We start from the raw sequence: 24,503 nt of genomic DNA on the forward strand, positions 1-24,503 counted from the left end.
GTCTTGGGGCGACACAGAGTAGGCCTCTTACTGAGGCAGGCTCTGCACCTCTGCTGTCTGTAGAGTCATCGGGGATGGTGCATGCTCTGAGCCGTGTTATCCTAAGCACCTTTTTATAAATAAACATTGTTATAGCCATAATTGTGTAGAATTTTGTTCCTTTATTTGCCTAAGTTTTTAGCTTTTCCGTGTCCTTAGAGGTGCTGCCATAAACAGTGCAAGCTTGGGCAGGTGTGCCATAAAGGCGGCATGGATGAGCAGTTCCTCCTGCTTTTACTGCTTCCCGACCATGTCTCCCACTTTGCATTTTGGTGTTACTGTGTATTTCCTCTTTGTGGAATGCCAGTGTCCACCTACTGCACAGCTAACCAGTGCCCCTCCGTTAGCTATGGAGTGCTTTCCCTTGCCCTGTTATCATGGCTTTATTTCTTTTTTACATTGCTGGTCTTAGATTTTGGTTCACCATTTCGCCCTTCATGTATTAGCTAAGGCCTTTTATTGGCTCTTACATCCCTGGGTCAAACTGCATACTCCGTAAACATTTGTTGGAGCTGGTGTTGTCACATAGTAAGTAAGGCTGGTGTCTTCTTGGCTGTTCCACTTCAGATTCAGCTCCCTGCTAATGGCCTGGGATAAACAGCAGAGAACGGTTCTAGCATTGGGTCCTTGCTACTCACATGGCAGGCCCTTGGCTGTAGCCTGGCCTAGTCCTGGCCTTTGCACTCGCTGGGGAGTGAACTCGTGATGGAAGATCTTTCTCTTCCTCCTCCTCTCCCTCTCCCCTCCCCTTTCTCTATCCTTTCTCTAGAATTCTTTTATATAAGTAAATACATCTTAATTTTTTTGAGTAAATATGGTATTAAAGATACCAACTTTGGATAAAGCACTGGACATTTTAAAAATGAATGGACAGTTTGTGTAATATCTTTTTTCTTGATTTATTTATTGGAAAGGTAGGTTTTACAGAGGAGAGACAGAAAAATCTTCCATCTGCTGGTTCCCTCCCCAGACAGCGGCAATGATTAGAACTGAGCTGATCCAAAGTTAGGAGCCAGGAGCTTCCTCCAGGTTTTCTGTACAGGTACAGAGTCCCTAGGCTTTGGGCCATCCTCTGCTGCCTTCCCAGGCCAAAGAAGAGTTGGATGGGAAGTGGAGCAGCTGGGACATGAACTGGCTTCCGTAGGGGATCCGGGTGCACACAAGATGAGGATTTAGCCATTGAGCCAACAGGCTGGGCCCTGTGTAATATCTGAAAGTTGATCTTAGGCATAAATGTAAGCTTGGATTAAGCAAACATGTTTTTGATACTGAAATCATCCTTTTTTGGGCCAATTGTTCTTCAGTGTTTCCTGTTGGAAAGATGCTCACAGCCTAGAGAAACCGAAGATTGGAAAAAAATATTTGCAGATTATATATCTGAGAAAGGACTGGTATCCAGAACTGATACAGCACTTCGAATATAGTGTTAAGACAAGACTCTCATTAAAAATGGGTGAGAGAGCAGGTATTTTTCAAAAAAAGATACATGGATGGCGTATTAATTTTCCAGCTAAGGCTGTGTGTCTATGAAGAAAACAGGTGTGTAGTTAGCTTAGTCTAGGGGTTCAGCCATGTAGTCCTGGCATTGACTTGGTGCTGGCAAAGGCTTCAGAGTGTATGGACCAGAGGTCCCATCAGATAGGAAATCAAAGAATGATTCAGGGGTCAGACTTGCTTCATTGTTCTCTTGAACTTTTCCTTCTGAGAATAAGCTCTGTTGATCATCTCAGGACTTCCCCACAGTACTGGCTTGCTAACATTAGTGCTGTTAGGAGCAACCAATCAGCGGACAGAAGATCTTCCTCTCTCTATATCTGACTTTCCGATAAAAATGAATAAATCTTTTTTTTAACTTTTAAAAAAAGTCATTCTTTTTTCCCTAATTTTTAATGAGAAGGGGACAGACACAGAGCACTGCCATCTAATTCGTTCTCCAAATGCCTCCAAAGACCCAGGTTAGGCTTGGATCCAAAGGCAGGAGGCTGGGACTCACTCAGCCATCACCACTGCCTCTTGGGGCCTGCGTCAGCTTCAAGCTGGAGTGAAGGTCTAGAACCGGGCATTGAACCTAGGCACTTTGCCTTGGGATGGATGATGTGCATATCTTAATTAGCAATTGTGCCAGGAGAGAGATGTGAACCTGTGTTTCCATCCACTGATTGATTCAGTTGACCAGGAGCCTGTAACTCCATCCATGTGTTCGGCAGAAATCCACGGGCCTCCTTGTTCTGCTTTTCTGAGCACATTAGTAGGGAGCTGGGTCGAAGGAGAGGAGCCGGTATTTGAACCTGTGCTTTGGTAAGTGTCATGGAGGTAGCTGTACTTGCTGTACCAGACTACCAGTCCTCTGGCTGTTTGTTTTAGAGATTGATTCTATAGTCACAGAAAGAAGACAGACTCTCTATCTGCTGGTTCAGTCCCCAGGTTGCCGTGGCCAGGGCAGTAAGCATCAGCCAGGACTTCATTGTGGGAAAAAGTAGTATGTTCTTGTGTCTGTTACTCTTTAGAGTAGATGAAAATTGAAAAAATAAAAATAAAACTCACCAAAAACCTTGTTTCATATAAAAACACGTATTTTTTACTTTTGATAAAAATGATAGCCGTTCACATTTTCCCTAATTGTTGAACGGATGAGCAAACTCGTATGCAAACCGTATGCTGAAATATCATTTTCCTGGTGAACATGCTCTAGTAATGCAGGTACTTCAGCTTCTTGTTACTGAAAAGAAATCCCTTAGTGTGACTTATTTTGGAGGGGACAGTTTGGCTTTGTTCAGTGTTAGGGCTTCAGGGGCATGCTGCTGGCACCTGCTCAGTTCTGCTGATGGCCTTCTTGTGGAGTACCAAGTGTCAGCAGGACAGAGATGGAGTGTGTGTGTCTGAATGATGGTCTCTTGCCTCTTGTAGGGCCACAGCCCTGATGACCCTCTCTAACCCCAGTCAGCTCCTGAAGTCTGTCTGCCAGCACCTTTGGGTGGAGTGTTATCACAGGAAGCTTGGGGCAGACCTGAGGTTGGGGGCGGGGAGGATTGTCACTCAAACCACACTGTGTAAGTGAAGGAAACCCAGACATTTCACTGAAATGTTTCTGTTGCACTAAACTGCATGCTTGAATTTTTAGTAAAACTGCTTGATAAAACTTGAAATTTGTCCTCCCCCCCCACTTAAAGAGGTTTGTTTGAAAGGCGGAGTCAGAGATGAGGTGGGGGAGACCAAGGCGGGGGCGGGGAGAGAGCAGGTGCGCCTCTTTGCTGACCCACTCCACAAATGGCTGGATGGCCCAGGTTGAGCTTGGCTGTGACCAGGAGCCTGGAACTCCCGCATCTGTGTCATGTGCGGTTGCTGTCCCCGGTGCATCCGTAGGGAGCTGGAGTGGAAGTTGGCCAGCTCTCAGATGGGATGCGGGGGGCATCACTGCATCACTGAGTCACACTTGGAACTTGTCTTCTAAAATTTTTTTGTACTAATTAGAAATGATGTGCCACATTATTTTTTCTTTTGAGAGGATATCTTAGCGTTTTAAAAAAAACAGAACTCACACTAAATACATTTCTTGAATTAGAAACCAAGGAATGAGTTTATAAGCTGGGATTCAGACATGTTGGCTAATTCATAGGACTGGACACTGTAAATCAGGAAAGCATTAGCTGGTATACTTGTGTGTAGTTTTGTGAGTCGTGTATCTTTTGACAGGTAACTGCTCCTCAGCACAGGCTGTCAAGTATTTGACGATGCTTGTTAAAAAGCACTTGTAGAACGGTTTGTGGAAATGACAGTAAGGTTGCAAAGTATCTTTGTACCTTTTAGTCCATTCTTTGGCAGGAAAAAATAAAGTGCGTCTTAAGCTTGATGGTAGCAAGCTAGTTGGATAGTTTCGTCCTTACAGGGTGGGTGCAGTACTCATTCACCTCCTCTCTACCATGGTTAGGGACACTTTCTGCCAAGAGCCATTTGGGTATTTATAAACATCGTTTACAGGCCGTGCAAAATGATGAACTTCAAAATTAGCCTGCTATATTGATAGATTCAATTTCTGTCCCACCCATGGTTACCTTGGCAGGGCCAGACCAGGTGATTTCATGAGCCTTTTTACAGCATTCCCACCTCTGTGTACTGACATTTTAAGCCTTTTTCCCGCTCCTTTAAAGGCTTATTTATATATTTAAAAAAGATGCTTTGGTCTGCTGGTATATTCCCTAAATATTCTCAGTAGCCAGGGCTGGGCCAGGCTGAAGCTGGGAGCCAGGAATCTTGTCTCTGCCCACCATGTGGGTGAGGGAGAACCAGCCTCTTGCTCAGTGTGCCTTGGCACGGAGCTGGGGTGCAGGAGCCCACTGCAGTCCAGGCGGGCCGACGCACGGTGCAGCTCAGCCGCTGTGCCGAGTGTCCGTCCTTTGGTAAACGATGAGAAGTATGTACACCTACTCAGTCAGCATTAGGTACTTTACATGGCTGTGTAGCTGTGACCACTGATTTCTAGACATTTTTTATTATGTTAAGCCGAGACTCTACCCTTACCAGTAACTCTTCATTTCCTCCCGCAGCTCCTCCTAGCCTCAGCTCCAGTTGTTGTTTCCATGAAATTTGCTTATTATGGTTAATACAATACCCAGAGTTAAACAGTATTCTTTTGTGTTTGATCTATTTCTCTGTGTCATTGTTTATTCATGTTGCAGCTTGCATCACAGGGCATCCCTTTTTATTTCTGAATAATACTTAACAGTATGTATATTTGTGGGTGCTTCAAAAAGTATGTGAGAAAACTGGAGTAAGGAGAGGACCTTGTAGTACTGTGTGTTAAGCCGCCACTTGTAATACCCCAGCCCATGTCGGAGTGCTTGCTGATTCCCAGTTAGTTGGTCCATCTCCATTCCAGCTTCCTGGTAATGTGCCTGGTCGGTTCTCTCTGTTGTAAGACGCTCTTGTGGGTGGAATTAGGGAATTAGGAGGCCGACTTGATAGAAATGTGAGTTACATGGTTTCCATAATCCTTCCCCTTTCATGACAGGATAACATTAGAAAAATTTAGCTGTTCTTTTCTGTATTCTTTCTAGCACTCTTCAGCATTCCAACAGAACAGCGCTTTGACCTTGATTAAACTGTGAATTTTTTTTGAGAGTGAAAATTGGCATTCTGGAAGCTATTTATACAAGTGTGATGGCAGTTTTTTTTGTGTAGTGTCCATTTGAAAGCTGTCTAACCACAAAAGGGTTGTGTTCTAAATGGGACATCCTTTGGTAACATGTTTCTTTAAAATTATTTTAAATTATGTGAATGTAAAGGGCAGCTTCCTGCCTCACTACCCCAACCATCGTTCCTATTCTATCTCCCTTACGCAGAAGTAAGAATTAAGGTAAATGTTTTTCTATCATTTTGGAATGTATTCATGAGCACACATACATACATGTACTTGTGAAATACGTATCTATAAGCAAAGTGCTATCAGAATGTTATCTGTGTCCTGAAAGTTGCAGCTTTGTCTTTATAGAGTGATGTTGGGGCCTGCACTGTGTTGTAGACTTCTGCTTGTGGCACCGGTGTCCTGTATGGGTGCCAGTTGATGTCCTGGCTGTCTCACTGCCGATCCTTCCCATCCAACTCTTTGCTTGTGGCTTGAACCAGCAGGGGAGGATGGTCCCCGGCCTTGGGCTGTGCTCTGAGGTAGACCCACAAGATGTTCCAGGCTTCTGGCTTCAGATAGCTCATGTCTGGCCATAGTTCATGTAGCAGTTGAGGTGTTTGCTGCATTATGAAAAACATTTTTGTGCAATTCTCCTGGGTGTCATGTGAATGTTCAGGGGAGAATTGTAAGTAGAGTTGCTGGAGTATGCTTATCTAGCATTCTCTGTATTTAAATAAGAGAATATTGTTTGGCATGATTTTTCAGTTGTGCATATTAGTGAATTGTATATTTGTAACTCAGTTTGATTAGCTTGGAAGGGGAAAGACAGTGTGAAAACTAGTGGTTCTTGCCACTGGCTTTGCAGACCTGTTTGTAGGATTCTCTGTCACCTCTGCAGGAGGTAGGTGACCTGTAGAGCGGTACAGCTGACCTTAGCATGAAGAAGAAAATTAAATACAAGGGATGCAAGTGGCTTTTAAATTTCTGAGCAATTTTTGAATGCCACTTGTGTATCCTGAGACTTTTCTTGTAATGCCCAGTGTCTAACTTAAACCAGAAAGCATACATACAGCAGGAAAATTGGATTTTATTTAGACTCTTTCATATGAATGTTTCTTCATACTGATTTTTAAAAACATCTTCAAGTACTTAGAGCAGTGCAGTTGTCTAATGCCTAAGATTTGACAAGATGAGTTTGGCGTGAGGGGCAGTATATAACATTAGAAGCATGAAGTCTGGAAAGGACTGAGTTTGTAAGAATTGTGTTCCAGTCTTCACAAATTGGGATGCAAATGAGTGGGTAAGTTCTTGCTGCTGAAAATCCTTGATGACATTAAGGTGATGGTGAATCAGAAGAGTGGTGGCCGAGGGCCTAGCGTCAGTGCACTCTGGGTTCAGACTTCCCTGCCTCATGGGAGCCCTGCGAACCTCCGTGAGTCAGTCTTTCTGTATTTCAGTCTCCCTGTCTGTAAAATGGGACAATAATACTCATCTTACGAGGATGTCAGAGTAACATAGGTTGGTAAAGAAGCATTCAGATGTAGTGTAAGTAGTATGAAACACTAGCTAGCAGTCCAGTGACTCATCCCGATGTGTTAGTATTCAGACATTGTTTTATGCTCACAATGTTGATCTGAAAGGAACAATTCAAACATACTGAAAAATAATCAAAGTTTAAGACCTTGTGCTCTGGAATATTGAGTCAAGATCACTTCAGTGTTTAAATATCTTGTTGGTTTTTTTAATTGAAATGAACTAGTTCAGAGTTCCTGTTCATTTAATTGCTAAGAAACCCCTCAGCAAGACAAGAGTAAAGTGGGCCTGGTAACTGAGTTTGCTAAGGTGTCTGTGGTACTTGGTGATGTTTTGTAAGGTAACAGAGCCAGGTTTGTAAGGTAACATACCCCTTGCAGCTATGAAAGATTTTTGTGAAAATAAGGGACAACTAATGCTGGAGGTGAGAACTTTAGGAATTATAGATGAGCGAAGTGATAATTGGCCAGGTTCGTAAGGGACACTGTGTAGGCGAACAGAGAAAACATGAATTATGAAACGACAAGCCTTATAAATAGCTCCATGAAGCTGAGTATTTCTCCAAGTGTGGCATAAAAATTTTAAGTTGATTTTACATTTCATCCACCTGTTGACTGTCTTAATAGCTTTGACTGTGTGGTTTGATGTCATTTTGTCTTCCATAAAACCAGTTATGGAAGCCGGTCTAGAGACAAGCTTCTGCTACTGTCTCTGGCTTCCTTCCCTGCCAGCGCCTACTTCATTCTGCTCACCCCCAAAACAGCTCAGACGGAGCGTGTGATGTGGTCACTGGCTTTGGTGCCGTTTTTCTTAATTCATCTGGCAAATCATCATGACCTTCCCAGGTGCCTTGTTGGTCACCCCCTTCCCGACTGAGATCCACCATTGCCTGTTGAGGCTTTGCAGTGTAGAGCTATGGAGTCGGGGTTAGAAGCTTGACTGCTGGAGTTATTTCCTGGCTTGGTCACAGATGAGCTCCCAAATCTATCTTTATTTCTTTTGAGAAACATGTTCCAGCAAATAAAGCCACCATTTTAACAAACTGTACAGTAGCTTTTGGCATACCCAGATTATCCTCACGGTCTATTTCTAGCACATTTTCATCATCTTTGTGTGCTAACAATTTCCGTCTGTTTCTCTCCAGTCCCTGGCAACCACTAACCTTTTGGTCCTGATAAGTTTCCCTGTTGTGGATGTTTCAGATACATGGAAGCTACAGTACGGGTTTTATGTCTGGCCTCGTGCATGTTTTCAAGATTTACCCATGGGGTGGCATGTGTGCTGCACTCCGTCCTTTCATGTGTGAGTACATGGAGTCGTATCACTTGGCAGTTGATGGACATATGAAATATTTTTGGTTTTGGGTTATTTTGTATATAGCACTGCTGTGAACACTTGTTTACATGTTGATGCTGAAGAATGTGAACATGTTTTCAGATCTCGGGTGCAGTGAATTACAGGATCATCTAGGAAGTCTTTGTAATTCTTGTAAGAACTATGAGACTGTTGCCAAAGCAGGCGCACCGTTTTACACACCCCCGTAAGCAGGCCTGAAGGATCCAGTGTCAGGTAGCACTGTACTGGTGTCGTGTGGGTAGAGCCGTCCTAGTGCGTGTGAAGTGATATTTCATTGCTGCCTTGAAAAATGTTGAGTATCTTTTTTCATGCGCTTGTTGGGTTACTTTTACTTCTTTGGAGAAACACCAAATTAAAATACTTTATTTTTTTAATTGGGTGGTTGGCTTTTTTTTTTTTTTTGTATTATCGAGATGTAGGAATCCTTGATACTGGATGCTAGCCTTTTATTAGATATATAATTTGCACATATTTTGCTCATTCTTAAATTTTCTTTTTATATGGTCATGTCCTTTAACATACAAGTATTTTAAAATTTTATGATCAGTTTATTGTTCCTTGGGGTTTTCTTGTTATGTTTAAAAAAAACTGGTGTAATTCAAGATTCTGAAGATTTATGCTTGTGTTTCCTTGTAGAGTTCTGTATATTAGGCCTCATATGCAGGCTTTTGATCAAGACATTTAGATCTATTTAAGATTCAATTATTTTACTTGAAAGAGTTAGAGAGATGGGAAGGACATAGATCCTATATCCACTGATTCGTTACCCAAATGGCCACAGTGGCTGGAGTCGGGTTGATATGAAGCTGTGAGCCAGGAGTTTCTTCCAGATCTCCGATGTGGGTGCAGGGGCCAAAGACCCTGGACCATCTTCTGATCTCAGGGCATCAGCAGAGGGCTGGATCTGAAGTGGAGCAGCTGAGACTAGAACCAGTGCCCGTGTTGGTTGCCTGCTAAGCCATCGTCCTGGCTCCTCAGCTTCCGTCTTTGTTATGTGGTGTTGTCCAGCTGTGCCATATTCTTTGTGATTGAGACTTTATTCCCCCATCAAATGGTTGGCACCTTTATGGAGTATCAGTTTATTGCTGAGTGATTTGTGTCTTGAATTTCACTTCTGCTGATTGATTTCAGTGTCTTAGTCCAGTTTATCACTTGTTTTCATTACTGCTGCTTTAAAAATACTTTGAGTGGTTCTTTTCTTTTTCTTTTTTTTTTTTAAAAGATTTTATTATTGGAAAGCCGGATATACAGAGAGAGGAGGAGAGACAGAGAGGAAGAGCCTCCATCCGATGTTTCACTTCCCAAGTGAGCCGCAACGGGCCGGTGCGCGCCAATCCGATGCCGGGACCAGGAACGTCTTCCAGGTCTCCCACACGCGGGTGCAGGGTCCCAATGCATTGGGCCGTCCTCTCCTGCTTTCCCAGGCCACAAGCAGGGAGCTGGATGGGAAATGGAGCTGCCGGGATAAGAACCGGCGCCCATATGGGATCCCGGGGCTTTCAAGGCGAGGAGTTTAGCTGCTAGGCCATGCCGCCGGGCCAGAGTGGTTATTTTCAAGACTTGAAAGAGTAGAAGAAAGAGACTGAGATCTTCCATCCGCTGGTTCACTTCCCAGGTGCCTGCGGCATTCAGGATTGAGCCATGATGAAGCTAGGAGCTCAGGACTCAAAATGAATCTCTCAGATGGGTGTCAGGGACCCAAATACATCATCTGCTCAGGAAACACATTTAGCAGGGACCTGGATTGAGCACACAACAAGGACCGGGACGCCGACACACTAATGTGGCTGTGGTCTCATGTGGTATTTTAATTGCTGTGTCAAAACTCCCACCATCCCACAATAGCTTTTTAGTTGTTTTTTTTTAAAAAAAGGTTGGCATCAGAGAGAAGTATTTGTTTCTACTGGCTTGTTCCCCAAATGCCCGGGCTGGGCTTGTTTGAGTCTGGGTTGCCCATGTGGGTGGCAGGAACCCAGCCACAAGGGCGGTCACATGCTGCCTTCCAGGGTCTACGTTAGCAGGAAGCACAGCTGGGAGTCAGACATGGCTCTGTGACTGGGGACATTATAATAGCTTTATAGTAGTAAAAAAAAATACCTATTTGAAAGATGGAGTGACAGAGAAAGGGAGGGAGAAAGAAGAGATTTCTTCTGCTGGCTAGCTACTCAAATGGCTGCTGGTATCAGCTCTACTCAAGGCCAAAGCCAAGAACCTGAAGCTCCATCCTGCCCTCCCACATGGGTGGCAGGGCTTTCCCTGCCACTTTCCCGAGTGAATTGTAAGGGAGTTGCACTGGAAGCAGATAATTGGCCGAAGTCTAATATGGGGGGCTATTGTTGTAAGTGGTGGTTTATTGTATTGTCACAACACTGAACCCAAGGATTGTATTGAATTTGTAGATTACTTGATTGGTATTACCATCTTAGTAATATTAAATCATCAAATTCATGAACATAGGATATTTCTTAATTTATTTGGGTTTTTATTTTGGCATCCCATATGAGCCCAGTCCCAGCTGCTCCACTTCAGATCCAGCTCCCTGCTAATGCTCCTGGGAAAGCAGCAGAATATCATCCAGGTCCTTGCGCTCCTTTACTCAAATGGGAATCCCACATGAAGTTGTAGACTTCTCTTCGGCCTGGCCGCATTCTGGCCATTCTGGCAATTTGGAAAGTAAATCAATGGATGGATCTCTGTGTTCACTTGTCTCTCACTCTGCCTTTCAAATAAAGACAAATCTTTTTAGTTTTTCAACTGTGCTTTTAATTTCATTGAGTCTTGTACTTGCTATGAATTCTATTCTTGATGTTGTAAATGGAATTGCTTAAATTGTGGAATATAAAGCAAATGTCTTCAGTTTCTAGTGGTAGTTTCTATGCATGTTAAGTAGTAATTATTTTAAGTACCCACCTTCTTCAGTTGGTGTGAGGATTAAACGAGTTCATTCAAACAAAAGGGCTTATATGAGCCTGATGGTTCAAGTGGAGTGTTAAATATTTGTGAAGAAGAAAGCAGTTTCACCTGATTTTTTCTTCCCTTGATGAGTAGCCCCCCTGTCCATCTTGGCTAGTAGCCCCTGTCCATCTTGGCTAGTAGCCCCCCTGTCCATCTTGGCTAGTACCTAGCTCAGTACCTGCTGGTGCTGAGAAAACGTGGAAGGCTGGGAACATTAGGCCATATTTTGCTATTTTGGGTCCTGAGATGTGAAAGTTAATTTGTCTGAGTTTGAAGTTAGGGGCACGAGTTCTTAAGCTTTTAAGTAAGGTTATTTTGTTACGACTTTTTAAAATACATGTAGAGAGTCTTGCAAAAAAATAATTTTTCCACCCATTAACTCAGCAGAGTTTATTTTTGAGGTGGTTGAATGGGCCTGGGCTTACCGAAGTTCAAAGCACGCATTCTTCGCCTTAGTTTTTCAGTCTTTTAGATGTAAAATTTTGGAATGAAATAGAAATGTCTTCATTTATGATCTGGTTCACGATGTTCGAGAACCAAGGTAGTTTTCAGTTGAATCTGATCTGGAAACAAAATGGAAACAAAACCCCAAGACAAGCTTCTAGGTTAGGGTTGTAAGCAGACTTTACTTTGTGGTACCATTTTCTGATGTACAAATGCTATTTTTTAAGAGTAATGCAGGCACTGAACATAACAGTGTGGCCTTGGTGGTGGTGAGGCGAGCGTTGGCTGTGCCCCCGAGTCTGGCAGCTCCCAGCTACCCGAGTGCTTGGGTTACTTGAGAGCGTGTCTGTCCTGCTGAGAGGCTGGTTAACTATTAATGATCCTTGGCTGTGGCAACAAACCTGTAGACAGTTTGCAGCTTGCAGGAGTTCATCTTACTGCATTTTATTGCTTATGAGAATTAGTGGTGCGGAGGCTAATGGAATCATGGATTCATTTATAAATTCATAATTTCACACTTCGGTGTGTTTGTATTAGCTGTTCCTGAAATTCCACAATACCAAAGCCCGAGGGTGGATTCTGTTTGACCTATTATATATATATGTATACATGCATGTGTCTACATGTGTATTTTTTTCTATTTGGAAGGCAGAGGAGAACTTAAAGGCTCAGATTCCCACATCAGCTGGAGCTGTCAGGCTGAAGCCTCGAACCTGGAACTCAAGCTGGCAGATTGGGTGGTGAAGGCTCAGGTACTGAGCACATGCTGTTACCACCCAGGATAGCCAGCAGTAAGAAGCTGGAGTGGAGGCAGAGCAGCTGGGATCAAATCAGACAGTCTAGTATGGTTTGTGGGTGTCTGTGCCAGATGTCGGCCCTGGATGTAAAGTTTTAATGTATCCCACGTAGCAATTAGCATAGAACTGGGATCCTGTGGCTGGGATTTAGACATGACCCCAGGAATGCACCTCTGTCTTCTTATTGGTTGGCTTGCTGTCCCTCAAATTTTCCTAGTGGGTCTCTGGCAGGTGGAGTCTGAGGAGTGAATAGGGAATCCCAGTTTGGAGTTAATGGACTCATTAGAATATGCATACTGGCCTGGCAAGATGATGGTGCAGCTGGCTCATGCTCCCCCTGCAAGCACCGGGATTCCTCATGGACGCCAGTTTGCGTCCCGGCTGCTTCACTTCCCATCCAGCTCCCCGATTGTGGCCTGGGAAAGCAATAGAAGATGGCTCGAAGCCTTGGGACTCCGGCCTTTGATAATCAGCCATTATTGTTGAGATATTTATTGTATGTTATTGGCTTTGTTGACTTTGTCCTCAGTTAGTAACCTTTCACTGCACCCTCTTCCAGTTGTTTTCAGTGGGATTTTAACATTTTGTTAGTATCCTACAGCTTTTGCAGCTTTTCCACATTTCACTTTGCTCTGGGTTTGCGTTTTATTGAATTGCTGGATTCTGTGAGGTCTCAGACTGACGAAGCATTTTGATAGTAAGTGTAGAGGACAGAGGTGAGGTACCAGGACCGGTTGTTGGAATACTCAGTTCATCAATATCCACCTCATTTGAATAAGGACTACTAGGATAACAAGGACGGGGACTCCATCTTAGGTTATGCAGTTCTTTTGAAACTAGGTGAGTTTTTCTTCAGTCTTTCTGGGTATCACAGGGTGGCTTTATTCCTGCCCTTCTAAGAGGTCCCGTATGTGTCTGTCTCCTGGGATTTGAGTTGAGGCCTTCTTACTTGACCTTTTGTAATTGCATCAAAGATTGACTCTGAGCCAGGAAATACTTTGCCGGCTTCTGTGAAGATACTTGCCTAGGTTGGAGAGACCAAGAGTGGAGGCTGTAATCCTGCATCTGAGAAGGTAGAGTCTGTTAACACGACAGGCGGAGAAGGTGGGCGGTGAATTAGTAGTGACAGGGAAGTGGAATTGGGCTCCAGAGTGCTGCAGGGAGGGGTGGAGAGCAGTCTGCCTTTCCTTGTGGAGAAGATCCCAGTTCTGAGGCTGGTGGATTTTCCTTTGAATGACCAGATGTCTCCTTGCAATCTCGCCCTGCTGTCTGGAATGACCCAGGCAAGTACTTGTTTTTCTCTGGGTTAAAATAGCTCCGTATAAATATGTGGGAGTAATTAAAAAAAATCCTTCCTGTGTTTATAGACTCTCAGTAAAGTCAGGTTTGTAGATGATCCTGTAAGAATTTTGTTAGTGAAAGAAAAGGTTTGTTAACTTTGCCCGTGGTCTAAGAATCTAGCTGGTGAAGTGAGCACACTCAATGGCTTTCAGCTCCCTCAGCTTCTCAAGGAATTTAAATACCTTTTAAAAGAATTGTTTTCTTGAAAGGCAGAGAGAAAGGGCGAGGGAGAAGAGATCTCCATTCTGTGTTTCACTGTGCAATGGGTCGGAATGATGTGCTGGGCTAGACTGAAGCCAGGAACCTGGAACTTGTTCCTGGTTTCTCACGCAGTGATAGGAGACCAAGTACGGGAGCTGTTGTCCCCTGATGCTTTGCAGGCACAGGAGCAAAAGCTTGAGTGGGAAGTAGGGCACTGGGACTTGAATTCGTGGCCTGGATGTGGGATGCTGATGTTGGAAGTGATGGCTTGACTTGCGCCATGATGCTGACCCTTAAAAGTAAGAAAGTGTCATAAGGAATGCCTGTTGGCTTGTTACAAGTGAATACATTACTGATTTTCCCCTTTTGTTGTGGGAGAGGGTATACCTTGATGGGTTAGAACAGTGTGATCATAGACTAAGTAGTGTTTTAAACAAGAAAGGCTGATTAGTAGTGATAATTTTCATTGGTTTAGGACAGGAGAACATAGCTTGGCTTGCTTGGGTTGCCGGCTTCCTTGGAGCCCTGCCTGTGGATCTCAGACCAGTACCATAGAGGATATGATCGCTGCCTGGAATCAGATCCCCTCAGATTCTTCTTCTGTTGATTCATGTGTTATGAGATGATCGCGGAGATATTCTGGCTGTAAAATTATGTGGATTTTTCACTAATTTTGTCCAGAAATGCACATATAAAAACAAGGGAATTAGCTTATTTAGATGGAAACTTTAATGCTAATTAAATTGTCTCAAGGAGGTTAGGAAGACAGCCTGGCACATCCCAGACATTATTCATTGAGCATGGCAATCTGTGAATTGAAATAGAAACTCAAGTTCTTAAGGAGGCTGTGGTCTCGGAGAAAATCAAGTCATTTTAGAATGGAGAGGCAGGGAGGTGAACCTTGTTCCGTTTGGGAAGTCTAGGAGCAGAGAACATTTGAGCCGGAGGTAGAAGAGTAGTGACTTGGTTGTCAAGGAAGGCAGATAGGGGACGGTGGCAAACCAGGGAGAAGAACACATATAGGCAAAGACATGATGGTATGAGGATGCGTGCTGTGTTTGGGGAGCCACACAGAATAGAATGATTATTTCCAGAGTGTGAGACATAAAGGAGAGACTGATATTCCAAATGAAAGTTTGAAATCTCGTAAGAACTTGGCCAGGACCTGCTGCGGTAGCCTAGTCTCTGAAGTCCTCCCCTTGCATGCACCAGAATCCCATATGGATGCTGGCGCATATCCCAACTGCTCAACTTCCTTTCCAGCTCCCTGCTTGTGGTCTGCGAAAGCAGTAAAGGATGGCCCAAACCCTTGAAACCCTTCACCCGTGTGGGAGACCTGAAGGAGACTCCTGGCTCCTCAGATCAACTCATTTCTGGCCATTGCTTGGGGAGTAGACCCACAGGTTGAACATCTGTCACGCCTTCTCTCTGTAAATCTTTTTCAATAAAAATAAATTTAAAAAAGAACTTACAGTGGCTTGGAAGGGCAATGATGTTGGTGCTCACTGAGAAAGATTCTAAAACCAGACTCAAGATTGGGAAGTTTGTGCCTTTGCTTTCAGACATTGCATGAAAGCGTACATGGGCTGGGTGAGAATGTCTAGCAAGGACTGGAAGGTGCATGGCTGTTTATTGCCTGAGAGAGCATTGGGACATTCAGCATACTGTCATCATCAAACTGAGCAGTTGTTGATACCATGGGTGTGAGTAAAACCAATGTCAGTGAGTAAAGAGGGTCTTGTTACCGTGGCCAGCGTTTAAGAGCTGCCTGGGAGGTGGAAGCTGATCTGTGCTAGACCCGCAGTTCAGAGGCAAATTAGACAAACAGAAAAGCCTTGGAAAAACCAGGTTGTGCAGTAATGGATGTTATTCAGAAATTACAAAATTATGGGATGAGCATTTGGTACAATTGATATCAGCCTGGCAGAATGCCTGTTCTGCATTCTGACCCAGCGTTGTACACCCCAGGAGGAAGGAGGTGTTGGCCGAGGCAGTGTGGTCTCTGCCACCCACCTGGGACAGCCAGAGTGGGGTTCCTTCTCTTGGCTTTGGTCTGACCCAGCCCTGGCTGTTGTGCGCATTTGACAGGAGAAGCAGCAGATGAAAGATCACTGGCGGCCACTGCCTCTCTCTGCCTTTCAAATGCATGCAGTGAAAAATAAGAACACTCATGACTGTCTTCAGATTTATCATAATTGTTATTTTTTAAGATTCTGTTGGAACTGCTTAACTTCTGTATGAAGTAAGCGTGGTCATTAGATGGGAGCAGGAATGGGGGCATGAGTGCATGATACTGAAGACTGGGATGTGCCCAGAGGGCTACCTGAGCAGTGTGCGCTCAGGTGTTTGTGGAGCATTGGTTTGTAAAACAGTATGGAGGACAAGTTCTATGGGGAATAATGATAAAAATCATAGTTAAAATGGTTACTTTTTTAAAAAAATGTGCTTATTTGAGAGGCAGAGAAAGATCTCTTCCACTTGCTGCTTGACTCCCCAAGTGGCCACCAAAGCCAGGGCTGGGTCCAGTGGAAGCCAGGACTAGGGCTGCCATTGTGGGCTCAGGTGGTCAGAAGGAAGATGAAAAACTTCAGCAAGGACTTGAACTGGTGCTCCCACATCGGGAGTGGTGTTGCAGGGAAACTATTAACTGGTTTTTTGAGCACCACCTGCCCCCAGCCTTTTTTTTTTAATTCTTTGGCTTGAATGTTCAATAGACCCTCAATGTTGAATTTAATGCATAATGATAAGACTGAAGCTGCTGCTTTGAAACAATCAGGAAGTAGTGGTTGACGAGAGTTAAGTTTAGAATGGTGGAGTGTAAGGTTTTAGATGTGACTGAAAATCAGATTTAGGGGGCTGACATTGTGATGTTGTATGTTAAGCGTCTGCCTGTAAGGCCAGCATCCCATGTGGGCTCTGACAGACTCAGGGGCTCCACTTCTGATCCAGCTGTAAGTGCACCTGTGTGAGCAGCTTTAGACGGTCCTATTATGTGGACACCTGCTTCCACATAGCGGATGCAGGGAAGCTCTAGGCTCCTGGCTTCATTGTGGCCATCTGGGCAGTGACCAGCAGATCTCCCATCCAAGTACTAACCAGGCCAGACCCTGCTTAGCTTCCGAGATCAGATGAGATCGGGCGCGTTCAGGGTGGTATGGCTGTAGACAAGAGGTGGAGATCTAAAAAAAAAAAAAAAAAAAAAAACGAACAAAAAAAAACCTCACGTGGGAGAAGTCAGTTTTAATGGGAAGACCAGCATCTTTAAAGGATAATAGGACTGACGTAATTGTAGAAGGGAAAGTGTAAGATCTTAGATTCTACCCTGCCAGTAACTGAAGAAAAAACTTAGAAAATATCTGACTTTGTTGGGAGTAAATATATGCGATATGTATAAGGGAGTGTGTTGCAACTATTGGCATTTGAGCGGGAGACGCTCGTGATTAAGAGGGGCAAGAAAGTAGGGATTGAGGCGGCCAAGGTCCCAAGGGTTTAGGAAGTGTGTTGATGCAGATATGGAAGTGCCCGAGATGTGACAGGTGCTGTGTAACCATGGGATGCGTAGGCAGGAGGGGGCAACAGACAGAATGTGTAGGTCTCAGGACACAGCAATGGGAACGTGTTTACAAAGAGGGGCATGAAGTTGGGGAAAGTTAGGGCCTTTCAGCCACACTGATTTTTTACATGAATTAAATGTGAGCTTCTGGTCTCCTTGGAATAAAGTGTGGGCATGAAGAAGATGGATTCAACTGTAAACTCACTTCTGAAGCAGCTGGTTGGTTGGTTGCTAAACCTTCGAGAAGGTTCTCTAGAAAAAGGTTGTGGTGATAGAGATGGATGTGGAAGTTGATCAGTCTAAAAAGGAGAATTGAAGCAATGGAAGAGATATATACACTTCATTAGCTCACTCAGTGAATATGTATCGAGGAAATACTTTGAAGTGTGTTTGGCATGTGCCTAACAAAACATTTTTCTTGCGTTTCATTAAATCCCTGCAGTCTTTCAGGTAGGAATTTGTCCCCATTTTACAAGGACGAGATAGAAATTATTACAAATCCCTGAAGCCTCTATCAGATCATACAATGATTGAAAACGATGGAGGAGGGGCCAACATTGTGTTGACATGGGCAAAGCCACTGTGTGTAATGCCAGCACCCTATATGGATGCGGATTCGAATCATAGCTGCCCTATTTCCGGTCCAGCACCCTGCTAATGGTCTGGGGAAGGCAGCAAAGGATGGCCTGTGGATCTGGAAGGACTTCCTGGGTCCTCGCTTGAGCTGGGCCCAGTCCTGACTGTTGTTAACGTCTGAAGAGTGGACCAGTGGATAGAAGATTCAGCCTCTGTAACTCTAACTTAAAAATAAATAAATCTTTAAAAAAAAAATGGTGAAGGAACCAGTTTCTGAATTCAGAGTGGATTCCGAGCTGTTGAGCACTGACTGTTCAAAGTTGGCAATGGTTGGGGTTGTGACTGAGGATTTGTTGGGGTCCTGCAATCCAAGAATCTTAAGTTAAGCTTTTTCATTGTTACCGTGTGGGAATCACTGTTCTCTGTAACACAGGTTCATTTTCTGCTAGTTTGAGCATGGCTGTGAGATAACATGATCAGCTAACAATTTGGGAGAAACCCTTATTTTAGCCACACTGAAATACTTTTCTTGTGTTTGCACTGAATTTGATTTCCTTTTCCTTTAAATCTTCTTGTATTCCACTTTGATTTCTATAGTCAACATTTTTAAAAACCAAAACTTATTCCTCCCCTTTCCACGAGAGCTGTGGCCACTGAGGTCTACTTTGACATCCTGAGGCTGTTAATACCATTTCAGTGACACTCTGTTGTTGCTGATGATGATTTTGCAATATAAACTTTTTATTATAAAAGCTGACTTTAATTTTTAAAATCCAGTTGGCATTACTTCTTAGGAATAGGAACGCAGCTTAATAATCATGAAATAATAGGATCATGTCAATTCTGTGCACTTGGTATGGTCAGTATTTTAAAGGAAATCCGTTGTATTTTTTTCCCTTGCGTTTTCCTCCCTTCTTTCCCATCCCCTTTCCCAAGCAGGGTCGGCGGTTGTCTCGGAGGTAAATGGCACTGGTGCTTGTGTTTGTTGTGGATGGGCAGTTTAGTCCTTTCCTAAAAGGACGTGTGTGTTATCTCTTGTTAACTGGCTCTTACTGTTACTTATATCTTACTGCAAAGGAAGGAGGGGGGAGGAATTAAGGTATAAAATACGAAGTCTTTTCTAAGGGAGTTGGAGACAAGATAGTAAACGTATCTATAAATATAATGGAGAAATTATAACAAAGGTTAACAAATTTTTAATCTATAGTTAGGGGTTCTGGTTTAATATTTCATTCTTAAGTGACAAAAATGATTCACTGAGCCATATTTTTTGGACTGGTGAAACAGCAGCAGGCCAGGGTTGCTTTGTCTGCTCATCGCAGCCTGTAATATTAATTCCCCAGGCTTCTTAGATTATCTGCTGTGTTCATCTCTGACGTTAGCATTTTTGGTCTGGATTTTAATTTGTTGAATTTGAAATCGTTTTGTAGAGCCGTGACAGCTCTACCTTAACAGAGCAAACACCCCTCTGCTTTAAGGAAATGGTACTTCCTGCTTTCATAAACAGTCATGTGCATAGTTTAGCCAGGCCTGATGCCTCGGGAGCCTTTTCCCTTTATAGCACCATTGAATCCCGGTCCTAACAGAAGTACTGTGAATCTTGTGGCCTCATTCTGAACAAAAGGGATTAGAGAAGAAAAATCTCTTGATATAAGGCTTGGAAGCCAGAGCAGGCAATCTTGGTTGTGAATATTTTCTGATTTTTCCAGAAATCAAGCAGAAGATTGAGTGGCTGATGTCAGTTAACTCTGAGAAGTCGTCCTCTTCACAAAGGTACAGCTACACCTCCTGCATGGACACCGAATGCTGTAGCATTGCTAAGAAACAAACCAGGACATTTATATTTTTAATTTCTTGTCAAGTGTGCTGTGTAACATATTGTACTGCATGCTGGTATTGTGCTATTTTGAAGATGTATTTGGGCAAGCTGTTCTGCTTTTGCGAAGGGTAATTGATTTTTCTTTTTTTTTTTTAAATTAGCGAAGCCTAATCGGCTGCAGCATGCACACCATAACAGAGCCGGCCCGGGCGTGCGTGCGACAGCTGTGTGGGGCTCTTAGCGATCATTTGGCCAGCGAGCAAGCAAGAATCTTGCTTTACGTAAGGAAATACCAGTGTTAGATTTTCTTTCTTTTTTGAGCTTGCTGCTACACAGAATAACCAAGGTTATTTGTAAGGTTCAGGTTACAATACTTAGATTTTTTTTTTTTTGGTTGTGATATTTTCTTCTGTGGAAAAGGAGTGCCATTTGTAAATAGCTTAGGAATTGCAAACCCACAGATTAGTCACATTCTGAAAGAGATACTATGCTGCTGCAAGTCTGTGCTAGGAAATGGAACAGTCACTGCATGCAGTCATGGTTCATGCCTGCAGGTAAGGACAAAATGACTCAAGTATTTTTAAAGCAATTATTTTACCTGTCAATCATGTGATTATACCTGTAAGGAGCTACTTCATTGAAACGACGGTTTTGCCTTATAAATACCATTAAGATATGTTTGTCTAAAGTAAGCAGTGAGTCTGTGGTTGCCTGGTTTGATATGCAGATAACGTGTTCACCTCTGCTTACCAAAATTGTGTATATGGTATGTTTTAAACTGAGGTTCTTGGGCATATCCTAACCTTTCTCCTGGTTACCTAATAGTTTATACTTACTATTCTATACACCGATTTTCCTAGGATTAGTTCTTAGGTTTTTTAAACGATTATAGATTTATTATTTACGAGACTAATATGAAGAAGTAACTTGGTAGTTTGGGAATTATGCAGAAAAAAGCTGAGATAAAGATGTGTCTGAACCTGCAGTGGTAGAACGGATTTATTTAAAGTACACTCGTCTTTGCAGGACGTAGTCTGAAGGCAACATGATCATGTTCAGTCAGTTTATTAGTATACATTCAAGCAAAAGGCGTTTTGGAAGAACCTGGGACATCACAATGAAAGGTGATGTTACTTAGGGCCGCCGGTATTTATTTGTGTGTAGTGTCTAACTTGTGATGTGTGACTAGCCTTCTGATGGCCAGCGTTGTTTGCCGAGAGGAAAGGCGGCCTCCAGCCTTGTGAGTGTGCAGCCTGTAAAATGCAGGTGCTGGGAAGGAAGGTTGAGGGGGTACAAAGCCAGTGGCCCAGGTGCCAGCCACAACGTTGGAGTTTGGAAATGACAGTTGTAGATAATGTGAGGTGTTTTTGTTGTTGTTGTTGTTAATTATTATTTATTTATACCGATAAATAGAAGGTTGAGCAGTGGACAGATATTACTGAGACAGAATGGTCGAGGTTTTTTTTCGGGCTTAAATACATTCTCTAAGGAGAGATTTAAAGTATGTTAAAATATTTCCTAGGTTTCTGTGGCTCTGCGACAGACAGAGAGGATGCCTATGGAATGGTTTGAAAGCTTAGAAAAATGCTACTGTGTGCTTAAAATACCTGTGCACAGTGTCAGCAGTACTTGCTTACTCGGTTTCAGATACATTTGGCTTAATGGGGATAGATGCAGCTACGGCTCAGCCCAACACTGTGCAAATGTAATTGTTCCATTAATGTAAATATACTAAAATTAGGAAACACTCTGCTTTTTTTCTTTTTAATTAAAAGTCATGTAGTAATAAGTAGTTGGGTCATTTATCTTTCTGTTAGGAAGAAATTGAAAATAAGGATCCGAAGTGAAGGGAATTAGTAACACTCTATTCTGCCCAGAAATATGATCCTTTGAGAGGATCATGTTGCTTCATTATCACCTCCTTCAGTGCTTGTTCCTGGTTATCTGCATTTTAAAAGTCTTTGCCTTGGCATTTTAAGGTTTTAATTTAAAAACTTAATGCTTTAAGCATGATGGCTTAAATATTAAAAAGATACATGTAATTTACATGCAGTCCGTGATCCGGTGTGTATGTTGAGAAGGTAAACAGGAAAAAGTGCTTGATCACACAAAACCAAAAGTTGTCGTTAACCCGAATGGATTCTCATTTCCATAATACAGAAAAACAAAAAAATCAAGGTGATTTAATTCTGTAGCCTCTTAAGACCATTTCATTGAAAAATAAAAATATGATTTGTGATACACTTGCAGTATTCTGAGGCTTGGGGGCTAACTTAAAAAATATACCATCCCGCCAAATACAGGAACTAAACACACACCTCCAGGAATTGGAAAAACAACAGCAGAAGAGCCCCACACACAATAGGAAACAAGAAATCATCAAAACAAGGGAGGAAATCAACCAGATAGAAATTAAAAAAAAAAAAATAGCATCCAAGCAAATTACAATATCAGTTGAAATTTAGAATTAGATTTTTAAGTTTTACTAGAATAGTAGAGCTCCGCCAAATCCCATTTTATGGAAGTATGGGATCTATATCTTTAGTTCCCAATAAGTAAACAAATGACTTGGGACTCAGAAAAAAGTCATAGTTTTTGTTTTGATTTTGTATTTTGGAGAAAGAGATATTTTCAACTTACTTTTAAAAAGTTAAGAACAAAGAGGGTCTGGTGCGATGACCCAGTGGCTAAAATCCTCGCCTTGCGTCTGCTGGGATACCATATGGGCGCTGGTTCTAATCCCGGCAGCTCCACTTCCCATCTAGCTCCCTGGTTGTGGCCTGGGAAAGCAGCAGAGGATGGCTCAAGTCCTTGGGACCCTGCACTCATGTGAGAAACCTGGAGGAAGCTCCTGACTCCTGGCTTTGGATCGGGTCAGCTCCAGCTGTTGCAGCCAATGGGAGTGAACCAGCGGATGGAAGATGTTTTTTTCTGTCTCTCCTCTCTGTAAATCTGCCTTTTCAATAAAAATTTTTTTAAAGAAGAAAACAAACAAGGAATAAAGAATATTGTGGTATGACTTTTTAAAAAGTGATACCTAATGAAAATAAACAGGCAGGAAGCGCAGCATTGTTGCCTAGTGCGTTCAGCTGTCGCCTGTAACAGCCGCATTCCGTAAGGAAGTTGCTTGGCGTCCTGGCTGCTGACTTCTGCTGAGTTAAGTCAACGCTCAAGGGAAAGCAGTGAAAGGCAGCACAAGTCTTTGGCCCACACGCATGGGAGACCCGGATAGAGCACTGGGGTCCTGTCTAGGCTTGGCTCAGGCCTGGCCATTTGGGCATTGAGGGAGTGGTTCAGTGATGGTGGTTCTCACTGCTGCCCCCACTCCCACACCCATAGCTCTGCTTTTCAAATAAGCAGATATTTAAAAGCAACACAACTGATGATATATGGTATGGTTAATTAAAAGGAAGACCTGTCTGTTTTGGAGATTTTATGGGTAAATCCTATAAGCATTTTTTTTCTTAATCAAATATATTTTGAACAAATGTGTGTCTTAAACACAGACGTGAGGCTAGACAGTTTCAGTTTATTCTTTGCACCCCTTTATTGAATTAAGTTTTCAGGATTTTTCTTTTCTTTTCTTTTCTTTTCTTTTCTTTTTTTTTTTTTTTTTTGGTCTTTGTATTAACTTGACATGCAGAGTGACAGAAATAGAGCTGTATCTCTTAGTTCCTTGCCAAGTGCCTGCCATAATTGGGTCCAGAGCCGGTAGCTGGGAGTGCGGTTCAGGTCTCTGCCACGTGGAGATGGGAGCAGTTACTGGATCCGTCACCTGCCTCCTGGGATCTGTTAGCAGAGAAGTGGAGTGGGCAGCCAGAGTCAGGCGTCCAGCCCGGGAGCTCCGATGGTCCATGTGGGCAGCTTAACTGCTAGGCTAAATGCCCGACTAGGGTTTCAGGTTTTGTTCTTGTCCTTTCCTGGTTAGGACACTCCTGGGATTTATAAGTTAGAGCAGGTGGGAAAGTGGGTGGAGAAGTAGTAATGACCATAATGGCTAGGAAAAGGGTAGTGCTGACTTAAGAGTTCAGATACCAGTTCTGAGTCATTCCTAGGAAGATGCTGGAAGAAAACGGGGTGTCTGTTGTAGGAATTGCTGTTAGGAAGACACTCAGAAAAGCTGTGTGTGTAGAAGACACTGTGCAGTGTTAAAGTTTTTGTCAAATTATATTGCTGCTGCTTCAGTAAGCTTTTGTAACAGAACTGTGCAGTTTAAAGGAAAGTTAAGTTCAGAGTACTCAGTGCTGTGAATTCTAGCTCATCAAAGCCGAAGCCAGGGAGGGCTGCTCAGTGTGCGAGGTGAAAGGAGGCTGAGAAGCTGAGAGTCTGCCTTTTTCCTTCTCCTCGCCCACGTCTGCTATTGTTAATTATAAATGGATGTTGTTGTAATTAGTAAAGTTCACCGTCAATTAAAAGGTAATAACTAAATAACAGTGCCACGTAGGTTTGCTGTTTCTCAGGGAACAGATGCCGAAGGATCATTTTCTCTAATTTTTTTTTAAATAATGCTAAAGATGAGTTCTTGTACTTGAAATCGGTAAGGAGTACCCTGCAAAGCTAGCAAATACTGAACCCCAAAATTGCCGGCTCCCTGGTTCAGGGGAAGAGTAGAAGGGAGAGGAAAGAATTGTCCCGGTGTTGCCCTGCTGGGGCCTGTGTTCTGTTAGGGCCCAGTAAACGGGCTGGCAAGATGAGACAGAGGCTGTGTTAACCTTCCCCCCAGGTAAGGGCGTTTCAAATTCATGAAGAACTCAGGCCATTTTTATG

The 24,503-nt window shown here is 43.1% G+C and overlaps 1 protein-coding gene across 6 annotated transcripts in view; it reads left to right on the plus strand.

Moving 5' to 3' along the window:
- Positions 1-24,503, plus strand: part of SRPK2 (SRSF protein kinase 2) — a 170,810-nt gene that overhangs the window by 46,297 nt on the left and 100,010 nt on the right. The window contains exon 2 of one of the 6 annotated variants that reach the window (XM_058657420.1): positions 19,627-19,690. The exons of 4 other annotated variants lie outside the window; for them this stretch is intronic. In XM_058657420.1, the coding sequence (XP_058513403.1) occupies positions 19,653-19,690 (38 nt within the window). In that variant the 5' untranslated portion in view covers positions 19,627-19,652. Of the gene's footprint in view, positions 1-19,626; positions 19,691-20,258; positions 20,291-24,503 lie in introns of those variants that run through there. One more of the 6 variants, XM_058657419.1, reaches the window with a different exon arrangement.

Source organism: Ochotona princeps, chromosome 32 (genome assembly GCF_030435755.1).
Source record: "Ochotona princeps isolate mOchPri1 chromosome 32, mOchPri1.hap1, whole genome shotgun sequence".
Taxonomy (NCBI): Eukaryota; Metazoa; Chordata; class Mammalia; order Lagomorpha; family Ochotonidae; genus Ochotona; species Ochotona princeps.